The sequence below is a fragment of the Ciona intestinalis genome, unplaced genomic scaffold (genome assembly GCF_000224145.3).
Source record: "Ciona intestinalis unplaced genomic scaffold, KH HT000262.1, whole genome shotgun sequence".
In the NCBI taxonomy this organism is placed as follows: Eukaryota; Metazoa; Chordata; class Ascidiacea; order Phlebobranchia; family Cionidae; genus Ciona; species Ciona intestinalis.
In genome coordinates, this window is record NW_004190583.1 from 1 (window position 1) to 26,550 (window position 26,550).

General features: G+C 37.7%; 3 protein-coding genes and 2 long non-coding RNA genes across 7 annotated transcripts in view; 1 reads left to right on the forward strand and 4 right to left on the reverse strand.

Annotated features, from left to right (window-relative positions):
* Positions 1-8: 8 nt before the first annotated feature.
* Positions 9-2,621, reverse strand: LOC108950561. Its single transcript, XR_001975268.1, has 3 exons — positions 2,446-2,621; positions 1,668-1,779; positions 9-807 (listed from the first exon to the last, which is right to left on the reverse strand). It is a non-coding gene; the product is annotated as an uncharacterized LOC108950561 (long non-coding RNA).
* On the reverse strand, positions 2,443-3,752 carry LOC100175719 (protein FAM221A-like). Its single transcript, XM_002126503.4, has one exon. It carries the CDS (start codon positions 3,685-3,687, stop codon positions 2,902-2,904), a length of 786 nt encoding a protein of 261 aa, XP_002126539.1. The 5' UTR covers positions 3,688-3,752; the 3' UTR covers positions 2,443-2,901.
* A 544-nt stretch (positions 3,753-4,296) lies between these two features.
* The window catches only part of LOC100184301, a 30,115-nt gene continuing 7,861 nt past the window's right edge, over positions 4,297-26,550 (reverse strand). Inside the window, exons 4-10 of one of the 3 annotated variants that reach the window (XM_018816520.2) lie at positions 21,901-22,024; positions 21,104-21,253; positions 19,821-19,946; positions 13,087-13,257; positions 12,706-12,825; positions 6,319-6,609; positions 4,297-6,188 (exon numbers count right to left, since the gene is read on the reverse strand). In XM_018816520.2, the coding sequence (XP_018672065.1) occupies positions 5,002-6,188; positions 6,319-6,609; positions 12,706-12,825; positions 13,087-13,257; positions 19,821-19,946; positions 21,104-21,253; positions 21,901-22,024 (2,169 nt within the window). In that variant the 3' untranslated portion in view covers positions 4,297-5,001. Of the gene's footprint in view, positions 6,189-6,318; positions 6,610-12,705; positions 12,826-13,086; positions 13,258-19,820; positions 19,947-21,103; positions 21,254-21,891; positions 22,025-26,550 lie in introns of all 3 variants that reach the window. The other 2 variants (XM_018816519.2, XM_002122076.5) reach the window with 2 other exon arrangements.
* Positions 6,626-12,510, forward strand: LOC100185917. The gene is made up of 11 exons (XM_002126561.4): positions 6,626-7,724; positions 7,995-8,151; positions 8,294-8,445; positions 8,741-8,851; positions 8,987-9,094; positions 9,354-9,495; positions 9,705-10,382; positions 10,558-10,686; positions 10,887-10,998; positions 11,221-11,502; positions 11,742-12,510. Exons 1-11 carry the CDS (start codon positions 7,600-7,602, stop codon positions 12,338-12,340), a joined length of 2,595 nt encoding a protein of 864 aa, XP_002126597.2. The 5' UTR covers positions 6,626-7,599; the 3' UTR covers positions 12,341-12,510.
* LOC108950564 lies at positions 14,950-16,648 on the reverse strand. The gene is made up of 2 exons (XR_001975270.2): positions 15,945-16,648; positions 14,950-15,460 (listed from the first exon to the last, which is right to left on the reverse strand). It is a non-coding gene; the product is annotated as an uncharacterized LOC108950564 (long non-coding RNA).

Below are 26,550 nucleotides of genomic sequence, written 5' to 3' on the forward strand. Positions count from 1 at the left end.
CCCAATCATAAATTAAAGCGGCTGTTAGAGCACACCCGGGGCACACAACTCCGGGCTAGGGGCTATTCCTGAAGTAAATTTAGAAAATGAAGATGAGCTTTTGCCAAATTTAACTTATGAAGGTACTTTTTCTCCAACATCCCCTGTTATTCCAACGCCCCTATGTACAAATACTTCAAAAACTTTATCAATGATGAATGACAACCCATTAGTGATCACTGAGTTTGAGCAATTGCTGCTAAGTGTCTTGCCCAAGGACACATACGCCCACAATGGTAGCAGCGATAAGCCTTGAACCCATTACCTCTGAGTTCGAGGCAGACGGCTAACCAGCTGTGCTATGAAGAAGAAAATAATAAAAAGATACTTCAGAAGCGCCATGTTGCATACAGGTAAAGAAAACAAATTGACTAATTAAAAGTTTTTTCTCAGACAAAAGTTTGCATTTTGAAGAAAACATTTCGTAAGGCTTGTTCTCTTTTTATGGCGTCGTGAATCAGATAAAATGTCACAATGTTTAAACTTCTTAAAAATTTGTTCGTAAATTCTTTCATAAGGTCTTTCATGTTTGTGATCATGGTTTCCATGAGTGTTACTATGTGAGTGAAGTTTGTAGTAACGGGTCTCATCTCTCTTTTCATGAAAATCACTCTCACGATCATGATACCGCAGTTAACTTTCCACAGCTGTAATCACAGACTTCATGGGAATCATTTCATGAATGTTTTCTTTGATTGAGTTTGAAAATTATCACTTCTTCACGGGAACTATTTCATTGGTGTTCTATCAGCAGTGATGCCGGATTCTCTGAAAATATATCAGATAAATTTAATGATGGAGACATTTTTTAATATAAATTAATAACATTTAATATTTTTACAAGACTTGTTGTCACGTAGTAGCGTGGGAGAAGACGGGACACTTGGGCACAATTGCACAATATTTTCAAAATTAAAATTTATGACAAATTTTGGGTGACACTATGAATTAGTACTATCATTTCTTAACAAAAAGTTAAACAATGTAATACTAATAGTATTTTGCAAACTATATATATATAACTTTATGTAAACATTTTATATATACTATTAGTTATTTAAGGATTTACACAACATGTTAAATTTTACCGACTCGAAAACACACAGGGTAAGACAGGTGAGTTTAAAATAATTATTAATTTGGACAGTTAAATGATTTTTTGTATTTGAAATTCCCATAAATACCACGAAATAATACTAAATGCTTTGAAAATCAAGTTTAAACATTCTTTTTTATCTTACTGCTATAGTTTTTAACATGTTATGTTACCTACATTATATTATTGTATGAAAATTGGTATTGTTTGAACATCAATTGATAAATATTGTACCCTACAAATGTATATGAACTTGTAATAACAGAAAATTGATAATTACCATTTATAAAGTTTACAATTTTGCCACAAATTTAATATTATTTTTTCCTTACTATTTTATTTTCCGTACAATATTTTGTTATTATGTTGGTATATTTTATTTCAATTACCCCTTAGGTATAAATTACTGAATTAAGAGCAAACAATCAAAGTTTGACAATAAAAACCAACAAAATTACAATGTGGGGAAAGACCTTACCCATATAAAATTCATGTAACAGGAAATTATATATTACTCTCAAAGACTTGTTACCTTTTTTGTGGTTGTTTGGTTCTATAAATATTCTTCACACAGTAAGTTTCCCTTCTTCTATTGTGGTCCCTCATACTTTTTCGAAATTCCATTTCTGTTATTTTTTCTAAACCTGAAACAAACCTGAAGGTATGATGTCTATAAAACAGACCAATCGTTTTCTGCCGACGCAATGTTAAACCAAGTTACATTAATTCAATAACCCAAAATAAATTATAACAGATGCCAACAAATATCTAGCTTTTTTTTATAAAAAAACATCTTAAAAGTATTGCCTATTAGAAGTTTTTAAATTGCTTATTTATGACTGAATATAACTAATTTTATCCTCGCATGGCCAAAAAACAACAGTCATTATAACACGGATGTTCATACACATTGCGCCAGCTTACAAGTCCAAGTATGTTACTTTGTGGGAGATTATTTTTTGGGGGGAATTTTTCATTTTTTTATGTGTGGCTGATATTTAGGACAACCCATTAATGACCACTGGGTTGGAGCAATTGCCATTAAGTGTCTTGCCCAAGGACACATACGCCCACAATAGTAGCAGCGAAGACCCTATTTGTTTTTAAATTAATTGGCTAAGTAAGAATACCCAGTTTTGCAGACAACAATTTTGGGGTGGCCAACTCCATAACCACTTATTCAGTAACCATAACAACATGCATACACTGATAAGAAAATGTAAATCCGATTATACCAACTAGGGTGACACCTATGTCAGTAGGTGCAGAGATAAAGCACAATAAACAAGATAACAATTTAAACAACGAACCAGATAAATTTTTCATCGTGACGTCATCAGTGAGGCCAACAAACAAATTTGGTTCATCACATTCTTTGATGGAATCTGTTTTAACTCCGATTCCGATCATATAATAACGATTTCTGTCTAGTTGACAAAGAAGTAATTTTGTCATTTGTACGAAGGTGTCAGGAGAATTACTGAAAATTATTTCATCTGTAAATAATAATAAATATTATTAATAAAAAAGAATTATTCACGTAACACAAATTAACAAATTTTGGCCCAGACATTGTTTTAAAACAATTTCTGTCTGATACTTTAATCCAAATATTTACTGCTGAAGCTGCATATGTAAAATGTGAAAATACTGTATGAACGTTATTATTTAAACTTGACAAACAATAATATTTCATTCACAGTTGATTTAAAATAACAATGAAACAAACTTGCAGAAAAGTGTCTTGTGTGCACGCCTAGTATCAGTTAATCGACCCATTCTGGCCGTTTTGCTACTTTTCGTTTAACAGCACCACTTTTCATGGGTGGTCCACTTTTACCCACTAATTGCAAAGAATTTCCAGATGTGCTCGGTTGCTCCAAAAATTCTTTAGAAGGTGCTCCAATGCCGCTATCATCCAATCTCATATAACCATCAATTAAAGAACTAAGACCAGTAAGTCCTCCCATTGCTGCGTATGGGGGCTCATAATTAGCCACTGGGTGCCCTCGCTTAATTCTTTCATCCCTTGTTTCAACTCTGGTTACATGATCTTCTAATAACGATCCACAACCACAGCGGTATGAAGACCGGAAGCCAGAGCATCCACATTTGTGATTCTTGCACAAAAATGGAGATTTTTCGCTGTGCTCTGTTGCTTGGTGTTTACAGTGACATCTTAAAGGCTGAGTTCCATTTCTTGGGACATAATTATACCCAGAACACCCACAGCCAACAATCTTGCATTTCAGCTCTTTGGAATCTTTCACTTTCTCCTTAAAATCTGTCACATGTTGCTTGTACCGATGCTGGCAAAAGCATAATGTCTCTGGACCCACCAGTTTGCAGTCCATACCTTCTGGGTTGCTCCAACTAACGTACAGTCTGTTTTTCATTCTCATGGGAAGAACTTTTTTCTTGTAGGCCTCATATTCTTGAGGAGAAAAGAGTCTTCCGTGATCATCATCTCCAACAATGCTTCTGTATTCAAAATAAGCATCCACACTTGATGCTGCATTTCTATCTAACTTTAAATGAACTCTGTTATCCATTTTAAATGAATACTCTGCAGTAAAATATAATTTAGTATTGATACTTAATACTATTAAGTTAAAAAGATAAAATTGATTAACTAAAAGCAACTAACAGTTTAGCTAATTAACTTTACATTTCACACGATAAATAATCTTTTAACAGTGCCTAAAACGAACTTTTAATAGCAGTAAAATAAGTTTAAAATACGAAATAATAAATAAACTTGTTGTTTACAAAAATTGTTTACATCGTCTCCATGCCTTTTGCTCTCCGCTTGACTGCACATCACAGAAATCCTAAAAAACTAGAGAGTGGATACTGGATTTAACGTATGGTATTAAATAAAGCATAAACACTTTAACAACTGGATCTTTTGGTTCGAGAACATTCCTATAAAGTGTTTGCACATATTTATAAACGTTCGTTGGTTACTTTATACACTGAACTAATATACAATTTATATAAACTTTCTCGGAATGCATATACCAACGTCTAAAATTATTTGCCAACACTCGCCCAAATTCCAGGTTCCTTAACTCGCCTCGCCGTATAATTGATATAGAATATATCATTTACCTTACGAAACACATGTGCTGTGTGTAAGTAGATAAATAAGCGATGCTTAGAGTGTGGCAGAATCGTGTATTGAAAATAATAAGTTACTGCTTAGGTCAACATTTACACCTTAAATAGAATCGGTAGTTACCACCTTCATAAAACTACATCTTTAAATTAAAGCAGCAATAAAAACATTTAACCTTCAGTCTTTTTTAAAAAGTTATTGGTTTGAATATTTTGTGCCGAAACAAAAAAATCAAAGTTTACAGTAATTCGAAATCAAATTGTAACACGGGTGGTGTGGTAAAAGTAATTCGCATTTGTAAAGCAATGATCAGTGATGATATAAAAAGCGTGTTGCGATCAGCACACAGTAAAAGAAATAGAAAAATACAGAGAAAAAGCTTATTCTCGTAGCAGTTGGCTAGAAACACTGCTGTTGCAATGGCAGGATGAATTGGCACAAGGATGTATGTGCTAGGATTACACTGCTACACTTGTTTTCCTGAAACTTTTAAGATGCACAGCAGAAATACATTGAGGCCTGTATGGTTGTGTTAGCTTGAATCTAGTTTGCGGTGCAAAAATAGAGCTTAAATTTAACTGGATCGCATTACAAGAATTATAGCTATAAAATAATGAGTTATATGCTATTACTTTTACGACGACTAAGTTTGCCAAATAGTTTTTTTTTCAGCTAGTTTAAAAAAAACAACAATAAAATTTTGAGAGTTAAAAATAAAACAACGAATTTGTGTATGCAATAAGAGCTGTCATGAATAGTAATGGTTTATATTTCTGGTACCAGGCAATTCTTGACGGTTTTGCCGCTGGTAGTATTCGTACAGCGGGCTGTCTCTTGGTAAGGAGTTATCGTAGAATGAATCTCTACGGTCCAACCGCGGATCTGTATGACCGAGAGTTAATGTCCTCGCATTTGAAGGTTGCCTGAGCTGTGGTTGCAGCGACACATAGTGGTCACCAAAACTTGCAGGGTAAGCAACCGAGTGGTGCTGTGGAGCATTCTGCGCGATATGATGCATAGAGTTTGTGTTATTTGGTTGAAAAGTGTTGTTGTACGCGATCCGATGCGTGGCATAATGGGGAGAAACGTGGTGGTAATTGTAGTTGGAAGTTTTAGGAAACGGAGGCGGTTCCCTTATATGATTCGGCTGGTTGAACTGGCGACTCTGTGTGTGAGGATCATACTGGTTTGGTGACCTGTACCCTGTGTTGTAAGGCCTGTGACCGTTTGGTATTATAGGGGCAACATTTGGGTTTGTTCTTAGAGTCGTAGGTCTTATAGGAGCGGGTGTAGGTGGTGTGATGTCATCTTGGTATTCGTATTCACTTGTGTTATCATCAACATATCTCATGCCATCGCTACCACCAGAAAACGCCTGGTAATGGTCGTCGCTGGTGGGTGTTGACTCATGTTGGGGGCTAGGGGCAAATATTGGGGCAGGTTCCCCGTCGAAGTGATTCCTGCCGCTTGCTACTGCACTAATGACGTCATCATCGCTCAACGATGTTGATTGACGTGCGATATGATAGTCGTCATCGGCAGTTGAACCGTCACGTTGCCATGGTGCATTAGTACAACAACATGAACAACACTTAACCAACAAAGCTTGGATTCTTGAACGCTGCTTCCGTTTACGTGAGCTTGCAGTGACGTGGTTAATGTAGTCGATATGGTTGGCTCTTCTGTTTGAGTCACTGTTTGACGTCAGAGCACTGTGCGCGTTACCGCCCCCAGTGGAAGAAGAATCCGCCTGTGACTGACGGGACGTCTCTCTGTTACCGAGGAGAGAAGCGGAATCCTCGTTGTGAACCTCCTTCTTTTTCTTCTTCCTAAAGCTCGGAAAATCCTCTCTCTTATAAAGGAGGACGCACACAGTGAGAAAGAGACCGATACTGATGCTTGCCAGGAACACAATCAGGACTCTGTCCGAGTTTTCTAAAAAAATAAGCAAGTTCTTAAAATACTAACTTGATCTATACAAAACGAGTGTAAGATGTAATATTAAAAATGATAGAATTTTTTATTAAACATTGCCATTTATCATGCTTGTATTATACTAACTTACCTCTGATAAATATCACCAACAAAGCCATGCTTCGTATAAACATGAAGCTTGATGACGTAACGGCACTGGCGTTTCCGCCTGTCGAGTTACTGGATGTTGACATCGGCAATTCAGACGCTGCGGCGCCGGAATCCAGGACCAGAATTTCGGTAGGAGTCACCCCTTTTTTTCCGATGCCTGGCAGTGGGAATTCGTTTACTGCTTCAACGCTACTTTCTCTGATTGATGACGTAGGTTTGATGACGTCACGATCGAGATCTCGCCCACTGCTCCCCGTTGTCGTCACTGAAACTATAATAAAACAAACTAAGTCAGGGTGTTAAATACCGGTTAGGCATTGTATCGGAAATATGCGACAATATTGGCCACCGGGTTTCAAAAATAAAATATTCTGCGTTGTTACCCAGCGCAGTGTATAAATAGTTCAATTACTGTTTGGGTGAAAGAACAAAAATTTGACTGTATGGCAAAAAACACGATCAGGATATTTAGATATTAGGTGCTAAAGGTGACCCGACCCTACTATACGCCATAAACTACAGTCACACCCGGGAGTTGAGGTCATGACACCAATAATTACATTGCTTAAACTATAAAGTGACCGTGTTGCAATTTGATTGTTGCATCATATATGTTATTCACAACAGGTGCTGTGACATCATAACTGAAAGCGTTGCTGTTATGTTACGCGATTCGTCCGGAAAAGGAAATGATGTAATAAGTGAATAGGTTCGTCTTAATTGTGTATCATTGTTTACCGGATAATCGCTTTGTTTCAATCTAATGAGATGTGTCCGCTTTACACCTACAGACACTGTGAATGCATAAGAAAATAGGCAACCAGACAGATAAATAAATAGGCAAGCGCAATTTACAAGGAAGTTATACTTGCTACGGTATACTGTATAAAGAAAGCACCACGTATTTAAATTTTAAATATTTTTTTATAATATTCGTTCACAATCAGGACTGTTACGTCACATCTAAACGGAAACAGTTATTACCAGCTGGCTAACAGATTACAAATCAATTAAAGGAAGTTTTATGCGCGAGTGTATAAAACAGCGGTTACCTTTGTAAAAACTTACAAATACCAGGATATATGCAAAGGGCAGACACGTCAGTGTGAGTTGAATAATTTAACAATATCTTACAGTTTTATTTACACGTAAATGTACGGTGGTTTAGGAAACAAATACAAGCTGTTTTAATAACATTAAAATTATTTTTCTTCAGACGACAATTACTTTTACTCTTCATGTGTAATGTTTTATTAATATAATGATTTTACGAGTTATTTTGCTGTTCTCTGTTTATTCATTGGTGCAAGGCAGTGACACTTGGTTTAATTCTAACAGCTGGTCATGTAGCCAGACTACAGGGTTGTGTTCAGGTTCAAGATCAAGGTAAGTTTTGGTTGCATGTGACGATTATTTATATGATTGAACGTCATGTTGTGGTTTTTTTAAACCATAGCAATACGAAGCTCAGGGAAAATGAAGTTTAGCGTTGTATAATTAATACAAAGTCCCGAAAATGTACCAAAGGCTGTGTATCTATATTGCATTTCATATGTGATTTAGGCCAGAGTTGACACATTTATTAGACCCCATGTCTAGATCAAACAGCAAAGAAGTTAACAATTTAACTTAGTCTAAAAATTTACCTTGTCACAGACTATGTGGGAACGCAGTCTGCACAAGCGGGATAGTCACGGAAGTTCTAACAAACTGCCCAAGGTCAAACATTTGCAGTGGGGCGAATTTGGTTCTACAAGTCGAAGAGGCTTGCTTACAATCAAGCAATGATTGCAATGCACCCGCAATAGACACGGTAAACTTTTTACAAACGGTCTGCACCTGGCCCTTTTCGAGACAATAATAGAATCACACGTGTGTTCTATCCTGAAACGTATTTCAATGGTGTCAGTAAAAGTACAACCATATTCATAACTTTGCATCCCTTTACCCCGCAGGTTCGTTACACCTGTCCCCAAAGCCCTGGATGCCGCGTAACGCACCGACGTTACTGCGTGCCAACGACATGCATCCGGGGTACGTGGACGCCTTGGAGTGACACAAGCAGCTGTAATGCAACGTGTAGTGGATTCAAAACAAGACAACGAGAGTAAGCATCGTATATAGGAAACCAAGACCAAGCGACGCTAATAATACAGGACTATAAATCGCACCAGAAACGCGAAAATTTCATCATTATCTATAGTTGAAATTTTCGCGTTTCTGGTGCTGCGATGTATAGTCCTCTATAATCATAATCATTATTTAAAGTTTATCAGAACAACGTTCGCGAAGTTGGTAGGAACTTTAAATCCAGATTGCATATTAATTTCAATTAACTTAGTATTGTGTGACAGTGGTATAACAAATTCTTGGCCTTGCCTTTATGTATTTGCAATCTACAGATGTAGAGACACTTCTACCAACCAACTATCGAAGCTATGCCAGGGTAGTGCACGGGAAACCACCCAGACTGATACTGCTTCATGTACTCCACCCTGTCCCCCCGGAACTGAGTAAGCGTCTGGTTTACAGAAATATTTTTTCGGAAATTTTGAATCTTTTCTACATATACACATAGTTTATGTTTGTGTGAATGTGGAGAAAATAGTTTGACTTCAGCAGAATTGTAAATTTTCTTTTTTTGGTAGTGGTCGATCGGGTGGGAGTGGTTGCCAAGCAACGTGTTCTGCAAATCCGACGGAAATGACGTCAAGCATATTGTTCGAGAAGTGTACAGCAAGGGAGGAATGTCCACCGTAAGTTGAAACTCCTTGCTTGATGTGAATGTAGGTGTTGAGCACTAAATTTGAAGCTGGATAATTTATTAGGAAAGTTCCTTTATCTCAAAGTCAATAGAAAGTATAGTGGTTAATTTCACCATTGAACAATCATAAAACTGCGCTCCTAGAGTAAAATAAAACGGAGGACTTGTAGCCATACAGTAAGACAATAGATTGTTCTGTATATTTTTATAATATAAGATAAGTTTCAAATTTTTACATTTTCTTCAATTAGTCCGCATGAGTACATCACATCATGCGCGGGATATGTGAGTGACAGAACTTGTACGTTGGGCGGAGATTACTCTTACTGCTCAGGGACGTATTTACCTTGGCAAGAGTGGGAGAGTTGGACTGACTTACCCAACAACAGGGAGGTGAGTAAAAGTACTAAGCCGTAAACCTCTTGCAGAATAAGAAACATCCTAAAAATCGAACTAACAAAAGCATAACGCACAGTAGTTTTTTGGAAACTCTTAATGATTAAAAGCCTATTTTCAAGACTCAGTAGCTCTATAATAATATCAAAGCTCATTCAAATAAAGTCTAAAAAAGAAACAATTTTTAAATCAAATTCCGGTCACAGCGGCGACGACATTTGAAATGGTGCGATACGCCTGTAGCAGTAAACTCATCGCCAGGACAACCGTGTTGGAGGACTGTATGGATTGAAACAGAATGCAGAGATAAAGTACAAGCTACCCCAGAAAGTCGAATTGTGCCGGGACCTGGACCAGAAGTAACAACAGACGCTACAGATGTGACAACCAATGGTGCAGTACCTGGGCCCCCTCCTCCCAAACCGCAATCTGGTGGCCTGCCAGTGTGGGTGATAATCTTAATTATTCTGCTGATTATACTAGCGGTAGTTATCATCATTTGCTGCTGCCGAAGAAGAAAAAGAAGGAAGAAAGTAAAGAAAATGGATCCTGCAGCGCTCCCTCCCCCACCCACACCTATTGAAATGGAGGAAATTCAATCATTTCAAGGCCCAAAAGAAGACTCTGTTTTTGTAGCTACAACTGAAAAGCCAGCAGCCAGTCCAAACCGGCTAAACGTGATGCAACGTTTCGCAAAAGCATCAGAGCATGTCTACGAGAGGATAGCTGCAAAGAGGGAAAGAATATTTTCCAGAAATTCTTTCCCGGATTCTGCACCTCCATCTGCAGCAAATTCAACCCATGGGACTCCTTACCTTACACCACGGGGGACAGATAAAAAATCAAACGAATACGTTTTAACCGAACTTGAAAAAAAGAAACAGGTAAGTCTATAATGCTCGTTTGCTCCCAAGGTGAAACTACTAAAAAAATGCGCGTAATACAAATACCGTATTTACATGAAGTAAAACTATATTTGTAACTTTGGGCCTCAAACTTGAATAAAATAAAGTTTTTTAGCATGCTAAGATTGGCTAAAACTGAAACCACCTTTCATAGAAGTCTCCCAAAGGAATACTTAGACCCGGGGTCAATGGAAATCAACCTTTACGAATCTCTGTAACGGTTACAAATCCAGAAGGTCAACAAGTTGAAAACAGCGCATACAAGTCACAACTAAGTGTGGAGGTAATGCTCATCTTTAGAAATGTAGTTTGTTGGTTAATTAAATCGAGTTAAAACCAGATCCGTTTATGTTGAGTTTGCATCTTAGAAATGCCCAATGTAACGCTGGTCATCTTAGGCTTGAAACTAATTTAAAACAGCCTCTCCGTGACACTTACACCTACAGCAACATATGATTTGAACTAACAATGTTTAAACATTAGGATAATATGAGCGACATTGATCGGAAACAGAGGTGGAGCAGAGTTCCTACACCCCGTGTCTCGTCGCCTGGTAACCGATTCTTCTCAAATACAAACCAAGGAACAGATAAAGGTAAGTCAGACTTGGTATATTATATAACAACAGTAGACTCTTTATCTTTTTTCTACTTTTTACGTAGAAAATATCAATATTGTTTGGTTTAGCAGTTATGGATCAACTCCTTTCAATAGATCATCTGGCGTACCTCACTGTAAGACATTATCATAAATGATGTCTTAATTTTATTAAAGCCTCACAGGCCTTGTTTTTTTTAACCGAGTATTTTTATTTTAGTGCAATCTGTGAAATACGGGACCCCATCTGACGAGCCTGTTACTCTACTTCGCCCTACGCCAGACAAAAAAGAAAAGACTGGTTTCAAGAAGATGCTACTGAAGCTGAAAACTTCACCTAAAGATAAATCATTACACAGTTACGATTCTGTGCCTCATGAACCAAGGGTTGCGAGTTCGAAACCTAGGGTCTACATTCCATCCGCTACTGCCTCGATTGAAGGCATGGAAGACGATGACGTATCGATGTGGTCTGACAGCACATTTGATGACCTTGACTCAGGTATGTTGTTCAAAACATAGTTAAGTGAACTCAATATAAAACGCCATATTCACAGCAAAGTATCTTATAGTACAAGATTTTCGAGAAAACTTAATTTGTCATAGTATTTAACAATATGCATGTAAAAAATGCAATTATTTTCTGCCTAATAATCAAGATAAAATAAACTAACTTTTTGTGTATACTAATGTGAGTAGAACTGCAATGATAGTCTATTTAATTTTGAGTGATTCTTATAGACGACTTCGCATCGCCCACCTGCGAGGAAAGTTTGACAGCGAGAAAAACGGCCCGACGAACCAGAAACCGACAGAAATACAAATCACGAAGCATGGCTACACTTAACACTGACGTTAACGACCAGATACCACGTCAACCGCATTCAGCAACCCCGGTTATTATGCATCCTAACAGTGATGTTAGAAGTGCAAGGTCGGATACATCTGTGGCAGAGGAGAAGTTCTCGTTTCCTGACAACTCCAACTGCCTTGCCGTGAAGCCACAGGGACATCAAGAAGGATATTTGGATATGTCAATACATGCGAATGGCAATGTTGATCCTCTGAATCGCAAGGACGTAAAAAGTTGGGTCAACTTAGGCGCGCCCCCTCTTCCACAAAAGCCGAAGAGTCCATACCAGAAGGTTATTAAGAAGAAGAACTCTCCCGGGCTCGAACCCCAGTCGAGTAAGTCGCCACAGCGAGAGCTGGATCTTGACGAGAAATACGTGACTTCTATATCAATTGACGTCCCTTCTGTACGTCACTATATGGGTGATGGATTGGAGACAGACAAACATGGTTACCTTCATCTCGGCTTTCCCGAACACAACGCGTAAACTAAAAAATCGTGAAATCGCCACGAAAATGTCATTCTGTATATGGTATCACGAACTGCTGAAGTAGCAGAAGCGAAAATAAGACGTTATTTTGCCATATTTGACAGATCTTATTGCTTTGTTAATTATTATACATCGAGCACATATGAATTAAATTGAGTATTCAAGTGTTTCGTGCGTACGTCCCATGGCGAAATTTTTAGATGCGGTTATTCCCATATGACTTAATAAACCAACCGGTGGTTATAACGCTATATCTACCCGCAAAATTTCACCACTGAATACGTAAACGTAAAAAATAATAAATTTAAACATTTTTTCCCAAGCTACCAGCAATTTATAGCTTCATACAAACTATCACGTACCTGTTGTGACGTCGTGGGTTGTCAAGGCGACTGATGACGTAGATTGTAGGGACGTTTGAACGACTGATGTTGTCAAAACTTGTTTGGTTGTTACAGTCGTTGGTTGGGTTATTCTGGTAACTGTAAAACAAGGTTTACTGAAACTCAAATAATGAGTAAAATACAATAGAAACTTGATTAAAGATCTGGTATTCGAAAACGTAACAGACAAAAAACCAAGCCCTACAAAATGTAAAATAAAAGATATAAATTCAGCCTATATGGCATCGTCAGTCTCTTATTAAAATGACTTGAATAAGTTTGATAGTTGTAAAACTAGGTGATATAAATAGACGGGTCGCCAAAATAATAAAGGAAACGGTTAATAGTTTTGACGCATACGTTTTGGTATAATAGGTAGCTTGGTCGTTGTAAGTGGAGTTGATGACGTTATGGGTTGTGACGTCACGTTCAACGTCACTGTCGTTGTGCTGACGTCATTCGTATCCTCAGAAACAGGAAGTAGGGCAAGGGAGGAAGTTGGTAAACGGCGGGTAAGTACGCTCACGGGAACTGTTGGGAAACAAAAATAACAAATAAATATTGTTGCTGGCACGAAGGGCGGGGAATTTGTATTGTAACAGGCACGGATATATATTATTGTGGGTTAAGGTGGTTAGCACACAATGTCTCATATTTCCTAACTTGTTTTTAAAATTTGAAATCGCTTTTTAAAGTCGTGATGGTATAGGTAATTCTGTGGTGATAAGCGACAAAAAATATGAACCATCTTACCCCAATCTACTGTATCAAACAAAAAATAAACAAACGATTTTTGTTGAGATCTAATGCAATATACACACCAACAGAAAATTGGTGTGTATCTTTTCTGTTTGACGACCGACTAATTAATCTGAGATATACAGTTTCTTTGATTAAATTGGACTTTATAACTCTTTGCATGCAGACAGTGACCAGTAAAAGATGCTCGCAATGTAGTTTGCAAATATTTACAACACACAGAATTATGGCCGCTCAACTATTCATAATCTGTTTATGGTAAACATTTAAATTTCTAACACACAGCAACAAATTATGAAGAAAAATGAACCAATTTATGCGCTACTGTCATTGTAAGGATAAATATTTACGTTAGAAAACAAATTATGGATAAAACCATTGAAATAACAAACATGATTATAATTTTTACAGAAAACTGCCTACGTTGTTTTTATAAAGGAAGCGTCTGAACTTCCAAAATATAAATAAACATTACGTCACTCGAATTTAAAATGAGTTCTGTCACATTGGGCTTAACATACAGTTGTCAACCACATCGGCTTGCTCCCACGGAAAGGAGTATGGGAAATACACAAGTACTTCCTGGAAAATAGACTGAGTCGATGGGAAACCATGCAAATATGTACAGGCTCTGGCGAACAGCTAATACAATACAAGTTCAATACAGAGTAACGCCAAATTAACTCGCATGTTATATAAGGGCCCACAAAAAAAAGTAATGCTATTCAGACGTATGGGATTCTAACTTTTGGCTAACTTAAAACAACGTAAATTAATTATCGACACAGACTTATAATTACGACGCACGTATCTTTTTCCATATAAAATGCAATATATTTACAGCCATTGCCAAATTACGCTTCATCTAATAAACTATTCGCTACAATATTATAACTCATAGGGTAAAGGTAGTCGTTATGTGCTAACCTAGTCGTAAAAGGCTGGAAATGTCAGCAATGCGTTCCCTGTATGAATTGAACGTGATTGCTATCAAAGGCTTGGGGCAATACAGTTACTCGTTGGATGAGATTAGGTATTCGATAATAAAGCCGGCTGTGTTGTTACAATAAGCATAAAATGACTAATAACTACACGGACACGATATTTAAGAATATATTCAATTTAATACACGTTTCTCCTATTTATTTGTACTTTAACTTCATAACGCAACATAAAATAAACATATCTTGTCTAAACCAACAGGTAAAGCAGTTAAAGTTAACGTCTTTTACGAATCTATCTCAGAGCTAGAAACCTTTGAAGAATGTACGAAGTAATGAAATACAAAATGATTGACAGCCTTTAGTTGGCTATAAGCTTATCTTAGATCAGCGGAAACAGTTGAAGGACAGAATAATTATACAGCTGGAAAGGCTGAAGCGACATGGAATAGTATTTACTGTTATACACAAACTTTTTTACCCAGCAGATGAAGTTCTGTGGTCTTTTGTAAAATATATGACCTCAAAAACACCATTGTTCCAACATACAACTACAACAATGAGTCAATTCTAGTACATTTAAATATTACGTTTGTTACGTCAAAAACAAATTTTCAAAGCATTTAATCAATATTTCACTATCTCAGTTGGTAATGAGTTCATGTTGACAGTAATGTATACCAACCTTTCCTATGTTAAGTGCGAGCAGGCATTATTAAAGTTTATTCAGCGCTAAATTAGGCATGCGCCTATGGCAAGTCACGTATGCAGTTTATCCATAGCCACGGACTTTTAAAGTATCCTACTAGAAGTAAATATAACTATGTAAATGTCATTTTAGTGTCTCCAAAGCAGTATTGATAAGTTGTTATACAGTATGGGGTAACTTATGATGTAGAAAAGGTCTTGACACAGTTAAACAGGATTGATTGTGAGCAAGTGGTCAGGAAATGCTTTTACTATCTGAAACAGTGTCTAGAATGTGGCGCCGAGTAGTAATTTGTAGACGTAAACATCAATTGGCGGTCGGTCATCTGAAAACAGACGACGGCACGGAAGTAATAAAATATGCGGTCAGGGAATGTTGTCGGCGAGCGTTTGTTACGTCAGGCAGCTCTTGGTTTGTTACGTCATAACGCAAGCACATTATTGCCACGACAATGTATTGTGATGTTTAAAGTTTGGCTGTATCTACGATGCTAACCCTGTACAAATAGGAACGTGTTCCCAAGACATGAAAAGGGCATTATCAAACTAGATCTACGAATTCTGCTACATGGCCAGCGCAAACTTACAATTTAATGCCTAAAGTTGTGGCCACAAAATAGAGGCCAACTCAGCGTAGTCGCGTGTAAAGTGCACCGCCATTGCTATTGTTGTACGCAAAATCTCTCCTCAAGTCGTGGCACTTAAAAACCTGATTACTCAACGTATCAGGTTACAAAAACTAAACACAAATCAATTATAGCCAATTGAATTGAAAACTAGTAAGCTTGAAGACGTAAAAGTTAAACTTACTTAGCAGGAAGATGAAACAAGTAAGCCTTGAATCCATTTTAAGAATGAAATTTCGTCTTGTTTTTACATGATCCGTGAAAAAACTTCAGATTTCAGAATAAACCTAATTCATACCTAACTACCGTGACAGTCTTGGTCAATAAGTAATAAATACAACCTAATTGAGCATAAAGTTTAGTCCTATGATACCTGTGTAAACTAGAATATATTCTACAACGACATGTCTGCTATTTCCAGAGCAAACACCGCGTCTTTAAAGCAAACCTTTCCTTTTCTCACTGAAGCTATTGTACGGTTATAAACTGCAGTCCTACTATGGAAAAGGCGAGAACGAGCTCGTACTTCGGCGAGATACCAATAACATATGTGAACCACTTCAATTTCGATCGCCCAATTCGCACGCGGCTTTCTCTTCGACATTTCTTGAACTATGAAGACGCCTTGCCTTGGGCCAGAGAACCAGATGGTTAAAATAATACTCATTGGTAAGTGGCCACTGTAACGTGCAGTCGCTTTGATGCTTTGGTTCAACGGCCCTTTCCTAACCTTTATCTAATTAGCTGGGTGTCCACGCATGTCCAGTTCAATTCCTTGACGTCATTTCCGTAATTCAATTATGAACATCTGGTTGGGCAGGTCAAGGCTTACATTTTTCGTAAATAAACAATCGCTGATTAGATTTGATTGTTGCTTAAACAAGGAACCGTCACCTGTGCTTATGACGTTTGTTTGTTCTCAAAATTCCTTCATTGGAGAAAAGTCGACGGACCTTTATTTTCTGACGTCACACTTATGCACTCTAGAAACACCCATTTCTTTATAATGTAGAACCAAATCTATCCTTAACCTGCATTTATGACTGGTCTTTCAAATACAACCTTCCGTGTCGTGGGCTTCACTTTATAAAGCCCTTTCTGTTTATTTGCACTCTTCTTTTGCAAACTCGTTGTTTGCTAATGCAGGCTTGATGTTTTATCTGCACCGACTTTTCACTCCACGGAGCTCGCTTTCAAGCAAGACTGATTACTATCACAAAAACTCAACCCAGTCCTTTGCTTTGTAGTGATGCGTACAATCGGATGCTTCGTAAGCTCTGCCTACCTCTTACATACCTTCTCTGCCTCGGTTCGGAAATAGCTGGCCAATTACATAATTCTCAAGTTATTTCGTCAAGTATTGTCTCCGGTGTGACGTAATTTTGATAAATTCTCACGTATTACGCAGTCAAGTATTCTTAGAATTTATAGGTGTCTGTTAAAACTCATGGCATCTTAATTGTAAGGTCAATTGAAGATTACCATCATGTCTAAACCTCGGTACATGGTTAATCTATCATTAAACATATGTCCCCTCGACCACGGTTTACTAATATTAAGCTCGGATACTAAACAGATGGTTATTAACGATATTTATCATACATAGAAGCAGATAGGCGATACATGATGCTGCTTAACAATAATATTTAGGTGAGACTACGCTAAGCAGGCGCTATAGATAATATCAAACCCACAAGCAACTATACGGTTGTAGATTCAATCCTGTTAAAGTAAGGACCTGGTTAGGCACGATTGCGTGTCTGATTACGTCACCACGCATCAACGAAGCGAGCGACAAGTCCCTTCATTAATTTTACTCGAAATCAGTCTTCGGAAAATCTATTTGATGTGGTCTTACGGAAATAATCCAGGGATATTACACTGATGTCTAACAGAGCTCGCACTTTCGCCTGTTAACAGCTCTAAGTTAAAAGATACCGACCTGTTTTCTTATCTACTGAACCTCTTGCATGTTTAAGTCCGACTTTGAAACTCGTAACCCTTTGAATATAGCGCTATACAGAATCACTGAGCCAACTCTACCTTTAACCGCAAATTCGCTGTAAAAAGAATAAAGAGGATATAGCCATTGAAATCAGTGCACTAAACCTACTGCTCCGAAGGTATATTGCGTTAATCAAACAAGCTCAAATGCTCTTATAATATCAAAGAGAGCCACACGCTCTAAACACCCAAGTACCCACCATTGCATAATAAGCAATGTGAGGCAAGCCAATCAATAACTGCATTAACTCATGGTTATTACTATTGATCAAAGAAGATCAGTGGTCGGATCTCTCCTGACCAATCACTTTATAATGTTTAGCAAAAGAGCCAATGTAGTCACTGATACACGACCATCAACTTTTACTTTGTACTGAGTACTGTCTGGAACAAAAACAAACCTTAATATATCTTCGCGCAAAACTTATCTGCGATGCTTCCTAACCCAAATCAAATAACTGCGGCTTTTGTTCCACACATCTGGTAACCCTAAAACTCATTTACCTGTCACGCAGAACGTTGCAACAAATAACCACGAAACCGTTAGTTCAATGGAGCAATTGGCACGGATAAGTTCGTTTCCGGCCCATTCTATCGTTCCGCTAAACCACTGAACCAGCACCAGCATTTCACGTTGAGCTTCGCGGCTTTTAACTCCAGAATAATAGATCGTTCGCTAACCCATTCATTCCAGTCTTTTTAAAGCTCTTTCCTCTAACACCTGCCCAGTGTTGCCAGTCTATATCCTTTATTTCGACTTCAGCTTACAAATATCAAACCACAGAAAGTAAATAGTTTAACATAGGCAACGCAGCTCAAACCGGAAGAGTAAACATCGTCGTTCGAAGAAAACTTGGTGTAAAAGTTGGAAAGGTATCTTAACACCACGAAGGTATCTTAAAATAGCGGAGACATCATGCTAAAACGCGGCGGGAAAACGCACGTTAAGGGTGACTTGAGTGTATCTAATTACAGGAAGACGACACACGTTTGTTCCGTCGGTATATACTGTGTTCGGTCACACTGGGTAGCTTACCCTCTCATTATTCGTACGTTCTAAATCTTCCAAAACAAAATATAGATACAATAGCGATTGATACGCAAAGGTGAGCAAACAGTGCTCGATACATACGTCACAAACGTCGCTAATCTGACCTCTGATCCGCAAACATTAGCGAAGATAGGAAGTGTGATAAACTCGCGGCAAAGATCAAACTTTAACGGGGCATGGTAGTTTTCACAAGACGGGAAATATACTATACACGTTCGACAATTTCTCGGCATCCCCTAGTAGGACTTGTGTTAAAAGTTCGTGGTCTAAGTGATCGCTTGGTTCAGGCGGCAAATATCTTCTATTTGTATTACATACGTTTATGCTAGCACAGCAAAGCCACTATGTTAAATGGTTGTGGTCTGTATATTTAAAAGTATTGCAACTCTTACTAAAATAGCCGAATACCACGTAATTACCAAACTTAAAAAAAGCGGTCACAGCCACATTATGGCGACGACGAGAAGGCGCCGACTTTTCACACTTAATTTAAAGTTTAATTAAACGATGGTCAAACTACGTCATGCTTGTTTCACGCGGTTATTATGATTTATGTTCGTATGTGTGTATGTTTACGAAGCAAGGCGACAGGCTGCTAATATAAAAGGATCCATGAATGAAAGGTATTTATCTTCCCGTGGTGCGACAACAACCGTCTTGAAACTATACTGGAGCTGTATAAAAACATTTCGTGTCCGGTAACGAGTTACCACGTGTACAACTTGGCGAATGTTTTTATTTTTGTTTCTATTTTAATTCTTTACAGTCAAAGTAATATGCTATTTTGGAAAAAAAACACTTTAGTTTGAAACAACATAACTTTAAATACGTCACTACAAAACAAGTGGTTCCTAGAAACCCAAAACCGACCTAACTTATATTGGACTTATTGACGTTTATTATAATGTAACTAAGGCAACGTAACGCTTGAGTTGTATTGTTGCTTATGAAATACAAGTTGTTGATAATACGAACACATATTCTGTAAGATATTTATAAACTTACCACACGAATACTCCACGTTGAGGAAGTTTCCACACAGATCACGTGACACAGGGAACGTACATCGGTATTGCCCATGGCAACGTTTCGTGACGTAATCCATGGCGGTGGCTTTCGTAAAGTTGCAACCTAATATTAAAAAAGCATTTAGCAAAGATTTAAAACAAGGTATAAGTTTTTCCCATTATATTGCAGGCTTACATCGGTTCATTTGAAACACAACAAAAATGAATAGGCTTTGGTCATTGGAACCCATTATATTGAAAGCAATATAGCAGGAATAAGATAAGTTATTCCCATTATATTGCCTTGAAAAATATCGCGTTTGATAAGTTAATACACAAATTGTATGAATGGTGTCCATTTACCGAATGTTCGTAACGGTTCAGTTGAAACCCAGGTATAATAACTGAGTTTTTGGGCGGTAACATAATTTGATATGATCCCAAGCTTTTAGAATCTATACGGTCCATACGTGGCGCCAATTTTCAACTGATGATAATAAGTTAACGTAAAGAACCCAAGACTCGGTTTGGTAACATAACCCCGCCCCTTAAGTTCTATAAGCTGCCCCAATCCGAAAATTAGCTGAAATACTAAGTAGTGTGACGCTTGCTGAAAGCTTCTGCTTGTGGAAATGCGCTGAGGTAGGACTGAATTGATGTCAAGGATAATACGCCAAACGTCGAAGTAAATGCCACTTAAAGTAATGCTTCGAACTAGAAGCGTATTCATATGGTATAACGGCATTCTCTGTCACAACAGGGGGACAACATACTCTAATTGTAGCTTTAACTAAACAAGTGTACCCAACACTTATCGGCATAGCAGTCTAAGCTTGTTTAATAGTTCTTCGTATTTTGCATATCGGGAAGTTCAATTCGTCTCGACAATAAGCCAACATATAAATTGCCCTGAATAATTTTACCTTTGAAAGAAAACGGATATATCTGGCTTTACGTATTTGTTGAATGACGTCAAAAAGTTTTTAAAAGGATACGCCCAGCTCAACCATATCATGTGTATCGCAAATGTACCGTGATGTTTTGAACGTTTTAATGGTTTAAACTAAACTTCGTATGTTTTTAACCTAATGGTCCTTAACTCAGTTTTATTTACAGGCGAGAAAAATAGTTTGATAATTTCTCAAATTTACTCAAAAATATCAGATATTGTGAATATATCTAGAATTCTAGAATCTAAGCTTTCTGTTCAAAACCACAAAAACGCCGGCCTTTCATGCTTTTGTTTTGTGTGGTAACACCCACGTTTGTGACATCACTTACTTCTCTGTGTGACGTTTCCGCAAGAAGGATTATCCGTGATTGTGACGTTATAAACAGCGATCACGTTTGGAGTCGACGCAGCGCCACGAGGACAACGAAGACGAACAGAAGCATCGCGACAAGAACCGCGTTTTCGAAAGGATTCCGTTTCTGCAAAAATAAACATGATGTTTAACATAACTACGTGCACGCTAAAAGTTATACGAAAACTGGCAATGGGCCAACTGTGGCATAAAGTCCCTGTCGCTTGCCACGATGTAGTGTTTTTCTCTTATAGGTAGTAAGACTATTTTATGCTAGCGGGGAAATCATGATAAGCATACGTTATGTAATTACAGCTCAATTGAAAATCCTGTTGCGGAAATCCATACAATCAAAGTATTATGGCGGTATAACTTGTTCCGCGTGTGGGCGATGGCGAATAGCTTACTTAGACCAAGTGGCTACTTAAAGCATTTTGGTATTTTCAAAACAAATATGCAAAGATACGCAGTTCAAATAATGTAGTTAAAATTACAAAATTCAAGAAACAAATTTCAATTTTTTTTAACTAGTTAAGAAAGTCGGAATTTGTGGTGATTCGTATAACATAAAGGCAGGGTAATTATTACAAGTTTTAAATTGCAGGTAAACATTTAGTATTGCAATTGCGGGTTTTCGGCGAATAATATATTTTGTTAACGTAGAATGACGTTTTGAAGACCACTGGGGAATGGTAAAGAACGTTTAGGGACCACACCGGTCACAATAAATAATCCTTAAAAGCAGAAATAGATTAAAATATAAACCTTTCTTACTTAAGCGACACTTGTAAGTTACAGTGAGGTACTTGGACGTATCCGGGCAAGGATCTTTTCCGAACTCTCTCGGGTGAACGAGAAGCTGACAGACTCGCTTGTCTTGGCACACAGTCACAGTTTTCTAAGGAAATAATAATTTTAAGGTTGATTTACAACAGCTGGCTGGTATGCTTGTTTAGCATTGATACCACTAGTGCAGCAGTTTATTTTGGAAATATGAACGGGTGTCATGCTACTACTTGTTGGACCATGTCCATAATCAAACACAACGTTGACAAGATTATATACAACCCGTACGTACAACACCAACTCGATCACGCTAATAATCCTAACCTTTTGACCGGGAAATTAACGATTGGGTACGTTACAGTTAGTATGGTTTCGTGGAACTTCAGCTTATTGCTCAGAGCGTTTCGGGTTGGAAGCGTGAAATTTTAAACCAGTTCGACAAATGAGCAACAACAGTTCAACAGACTTCTGGTTGCTTCCATCACAAAAACAATGGAGTCTGGTATCTTATCTTGCTGTATTTAAAAAACGATCAATTTCAATAAAACGATCCTTTTGGACGTTTTGATGAATAGCTATTGTTTTATACACAATCACCGCCACGCAACGTCGCCAATCCACTTTAGAAATATTGTAAAACATTGCCCAAAGAATGCAAAGAGTTTAAAGCAATCTAACAAATAAAATATTAGCAGAGTATTTATGAGAATTCCTAATACGAACGCGGGTAGATCGAAAATAATGTAGTTTAAATCAAAATACCCTCTTATGCACTAAACCACAACGCTGTTCAAGAAGTGCCGAGTTCAAAACAATACAACGAATACATTTAAGTTATGGCATTTGGACAATGTTTGGTTATAACAAACTTTTAAGATCAAGAAATAACCAACTATGGTGCTCTGAAAGGCAAACTACAGTTTTCAATCTGTTTATCCAAATTTCCCATCAGACTGATGGAGGCACCAGATTAGATTAGATAAGACGTTCATTAATATTTAATACTGAGATTGTTTACTATAAGGTCAGGACAGGCATCGCTACTCAAAAAAGCCTAAAATGGTTCAAAATTACATTTGTGGCAAAAACACAACTTTTTAACCTTGGGAGTTCTGAGCTAAAAGCTTGAAACAATCCACAATGTGAACTAAGTACATTTTCGGTTGATGTTTAGTCTGTTATATGAAAATAGAACACACAGAGAGAAAATATAGCGACCCCACTGTTCTGTGAAGTGCATGAAACACGATATTCCACCGAATTACCCAGTGTTGAAATGTTTTTCCAGCTTATATGCTTAAAACCACAACGTCTAAGAGTCTTGTTTATTTTTGACTGTTTGAAATGTTTTAGAAATACCCTGAACAATAAGTACATTGAGACTTTTCGATTATGACGTAAAGTTTGAAAGCCTAAATCAATATTTACCGGCAGGTGTAAAATTTAGCACAAAGAAACAAGGGGTTTAGAGAACAGGACTTGTCCAGTGCATTCCACGGACAAGATAACAAGACTTGGGTTACCTTGAGCTTTGGGTGCTTGGCAGTTAAGGATGTGCCAGGTGACCCGTAAAGGGTTCGGCCACTTGTAAAGGTTGTAAGCAATGTGTTGCAGCGGAAAAGTGATTAAAATCACACCTGATATGACTAAACTAACACCAGAGATTGTAGGCGATGACGTGGAAACCTTGTGTTAGCAATTATACTTCACATCGCATTTCATATGATACGCAAGATACAGCAACGGATTAAAAGTATTTAGTTGCGAAACAGAGATGAACCGCGGGTATTACACAAATGTCAGTTGAATATAGTGAAGCTGCAATGTTTGTATAAGCATTACCCATGAACGGTTCAGAGTGACAAGTGTGAAGCATATACGTCAATCAAAACTCCAAGCTGCGGTCAAAATATGCTGGGGGGAAATAAGCTTACAGATTACAAACCAAACAGAAGAAATGGAAGATTACATTCTTGTAACTTTAGGAACGGATGATAGATTCGTACAATAAGCGTTCCAGGTTCGGAAAAAGCACAAAATCGCTGAAATATCTACAAATTGGTGAACAAACTTTTAACAAAGCTGCAAGTGCGTCACTTTCTATCGATTGTGACGTCACAGGCAAATATACCACGTGTTGCGGCTTACGCGTGTAATCCCAAAGTAAGAAGTGGAAACATAATCAAAAAGATTAAAACTTTGCCGAAGGAGTGCCAACATTACATACAGACTAATTAATCCGACTTTATTACGTAACACATAAGCCTTTGTTGCACCAACTGATTACGTACCACTAATTCGATTGCCCGCCGATGATTTAGCATTTTTTGGCATTACTCATCAAATCTGTCATTCTTGTTTCTATTTTCCGTCTGAGATTTTTGCGGCTTCACCAAAAACCTCACACCGGGCATTGAGGGCGTTTGTTTACCAGACAAAAGTGATTGTGAGTCACAATCGACTTCCGTTCCATTAGGTGGTTTCCCGGTTTTAGGTGATTCACCCATATCTGTTACAACTTGGTTGATAAAGAAAAAACGATTTAAAACAGATTTGTTTACCGCTATCGGTTGTTTACGGGTAATGAGAAAAGTTATAACACAAAAGAACACGAGCCATTGGTAAATATTATTTACAAGCTATACAGCTTGATTACAAAGAAGAAGAAGTTCTGGGTTAATAAAACAACTTAACATCTTGTGTGTCTGGTGTAAAATTTCAGTAATGAACCGGGTATTTGAGTAGGGGTAACGGGCCAGGCCCGGCCCAAATACGAGGCCTAGAACAGAAAACAGTGTAAGTTAGACGATTCTCGTAACAAAATTAACTTCAATTGCTTCAAAATACAAACGAAATCCAATCCACAAATTGTATTCCAACAAATTGTATATTTTGGCTCAAATGGGAACATCAATCCTTTTGTGGGCGCTGAATCAAAAAGAGATCGAAACGTTAATTGGGTACAAGATGAGATTTGTGGGGTTATGTCTGTCCATCTAAGAGGGCTTGTTTGTTCGTCGTATTATAACGAAACACGCGACTATTTAGGAAACCGCAAGGGATCTGTTCAGTGTTTATGACGTATTGCGTGACGTATACCGGATGAAATCAAGCCAGGGTTGGTTTGGTAAATAGGGAAAAATGTGGAAGGAAACAGGTTGTCTTGTGCGGTATATGTTGTTTCTATGAGTGCGGTGAAGCGTATCGTAGAATGTGTAATTGATGATATTCGATCGAAACCTGTCGAGTGAATGGTTTTACAGGGGTCGAGGAGGGGACGGGAAAACAAACTTCGCCACCGGGACTTTTGGAATCCATTTACAAAAGACGTTCGTGCTATTTTAAGATCATTCTATCTAATATTAGTCGGTACTTGTAAATGACGAGAGGGGGTGTACGTTGACATCTGTTTTGAAATGTAGGATCAACAATGGGACACGGTGAGGTCACAATTAACTAAATCCATTACGCCTTTCGTCGGACACCATTATTACGTCACATAGTGATGACGCAACAGTCTTTTCCGTTTGGTTGAAATTTAATTCTCGCGCAAGGAAGCGTTTCAAAACATTCCTTTATTTCATAGATCTGTGCTCAATCAGTAAATCTCTGACTTCCAACTTAGCTTCAAAACCTCCTTGGAATGTGCCCGTTAGTATGAGCTGTAAACTTGATTGATAGCAGACTTTGTTTCATAATACTGTGCACCGCATCCGTCGTCGGTTTAATACATCACAATTAGAATTTTTGCTCCCGTGACGTCACAATACCTCCCTTGAAAAGTGCAGTAACGTCATGAAATACACGGAGGAAAATTTAACTCTACTTTAAGCAAGCGGAAAAAGAGAAACAACAAAAGTCGAAGAATTTAGTTTTTGCGTAAAAATAGAAACGGATGTGTCTAAAACGATGTAGTTGCAGAATGAGTACCCAACAGAACACTGTGTCTCTTGCCATCCAGGTACATTTGCCCCGTGCAATCATAACGGTACGAAATGCAATGAATATTTTATGTACGTTCTAAACACCTTACATCATCGTTACCTATGTTACGTCACAATGTGAATAATGATTGAAGTGTTGAGGTTGTCGTCACGTGGTTTACCGACACGCTTCAGTTCACAAAGTAGAAATACGTCACCAGGATCCATTATCGTTATTTATGACGTAACTATTGGGCGTGACGAAGTAAAAATAGAGGCGTGGTGGTAGACAACAACTTGGAGATTGAAAGTAATTTGAAAAAAACAGGACATTATCTCAACTGGTTGTATTTCGTTCATTTTTAATTAAACGGAAATTCTATTTGAGTCCGAAGCAGATGCCATTTTAGATAAAATATATACCTCTTGTATTAAACCATTCGTTGGATTGGATATTTGTTGTTACGTATTTCGTAGCACTTGAATGATTTTAAAGTGTTTTATTTCCAATTTTGTTTAACTATAAGCAATTGCAGCAAAACCGCATTAATTTAAAATCATTTAGTAAATCATATCATATTCTATGCCTAGTTGATTCGGGAACAAACCGCGAAGACTAGTTGTGAGATATCTTGCATTTGGGACCCATTTACCTTCAGGGAAATCTGAAAGATCGTGAAATTCATACTCGAACCACATCTGAGGTAATTTCAAC

Bases quoted from the DNA above. Each gene is read 5' to 3' on its own strand.
- LOC100175719 (XM_002126503.4), bottom strand. From the start codon at position 3,687: ATGGATAACAGAGTTCATTTAAAGTTAGATAGAAATGCAGCATCAAGT.
- LOC100185917 (XM_002126561.4), top strand. From the start codon at position 7,600: ATGATTTTACGAGTTATTTTGCTGTTCTCTGTTTATTCATTGGTGCAA. The intron at 9,496-9,704 runs GTGAGTAAAAGT...TTCCGGTCACAG, and splicing joins ACTTACCCAACAACAGGGAG to CGGCGACGACATTTGAAATG. The intron at 11,503-11,741 runs GTATGTTGTTCA...TGATTCTTATAG, and splicing joins ATTTGATGACCTTGACTCAG to ACGACTTCGCATCGCCCACC.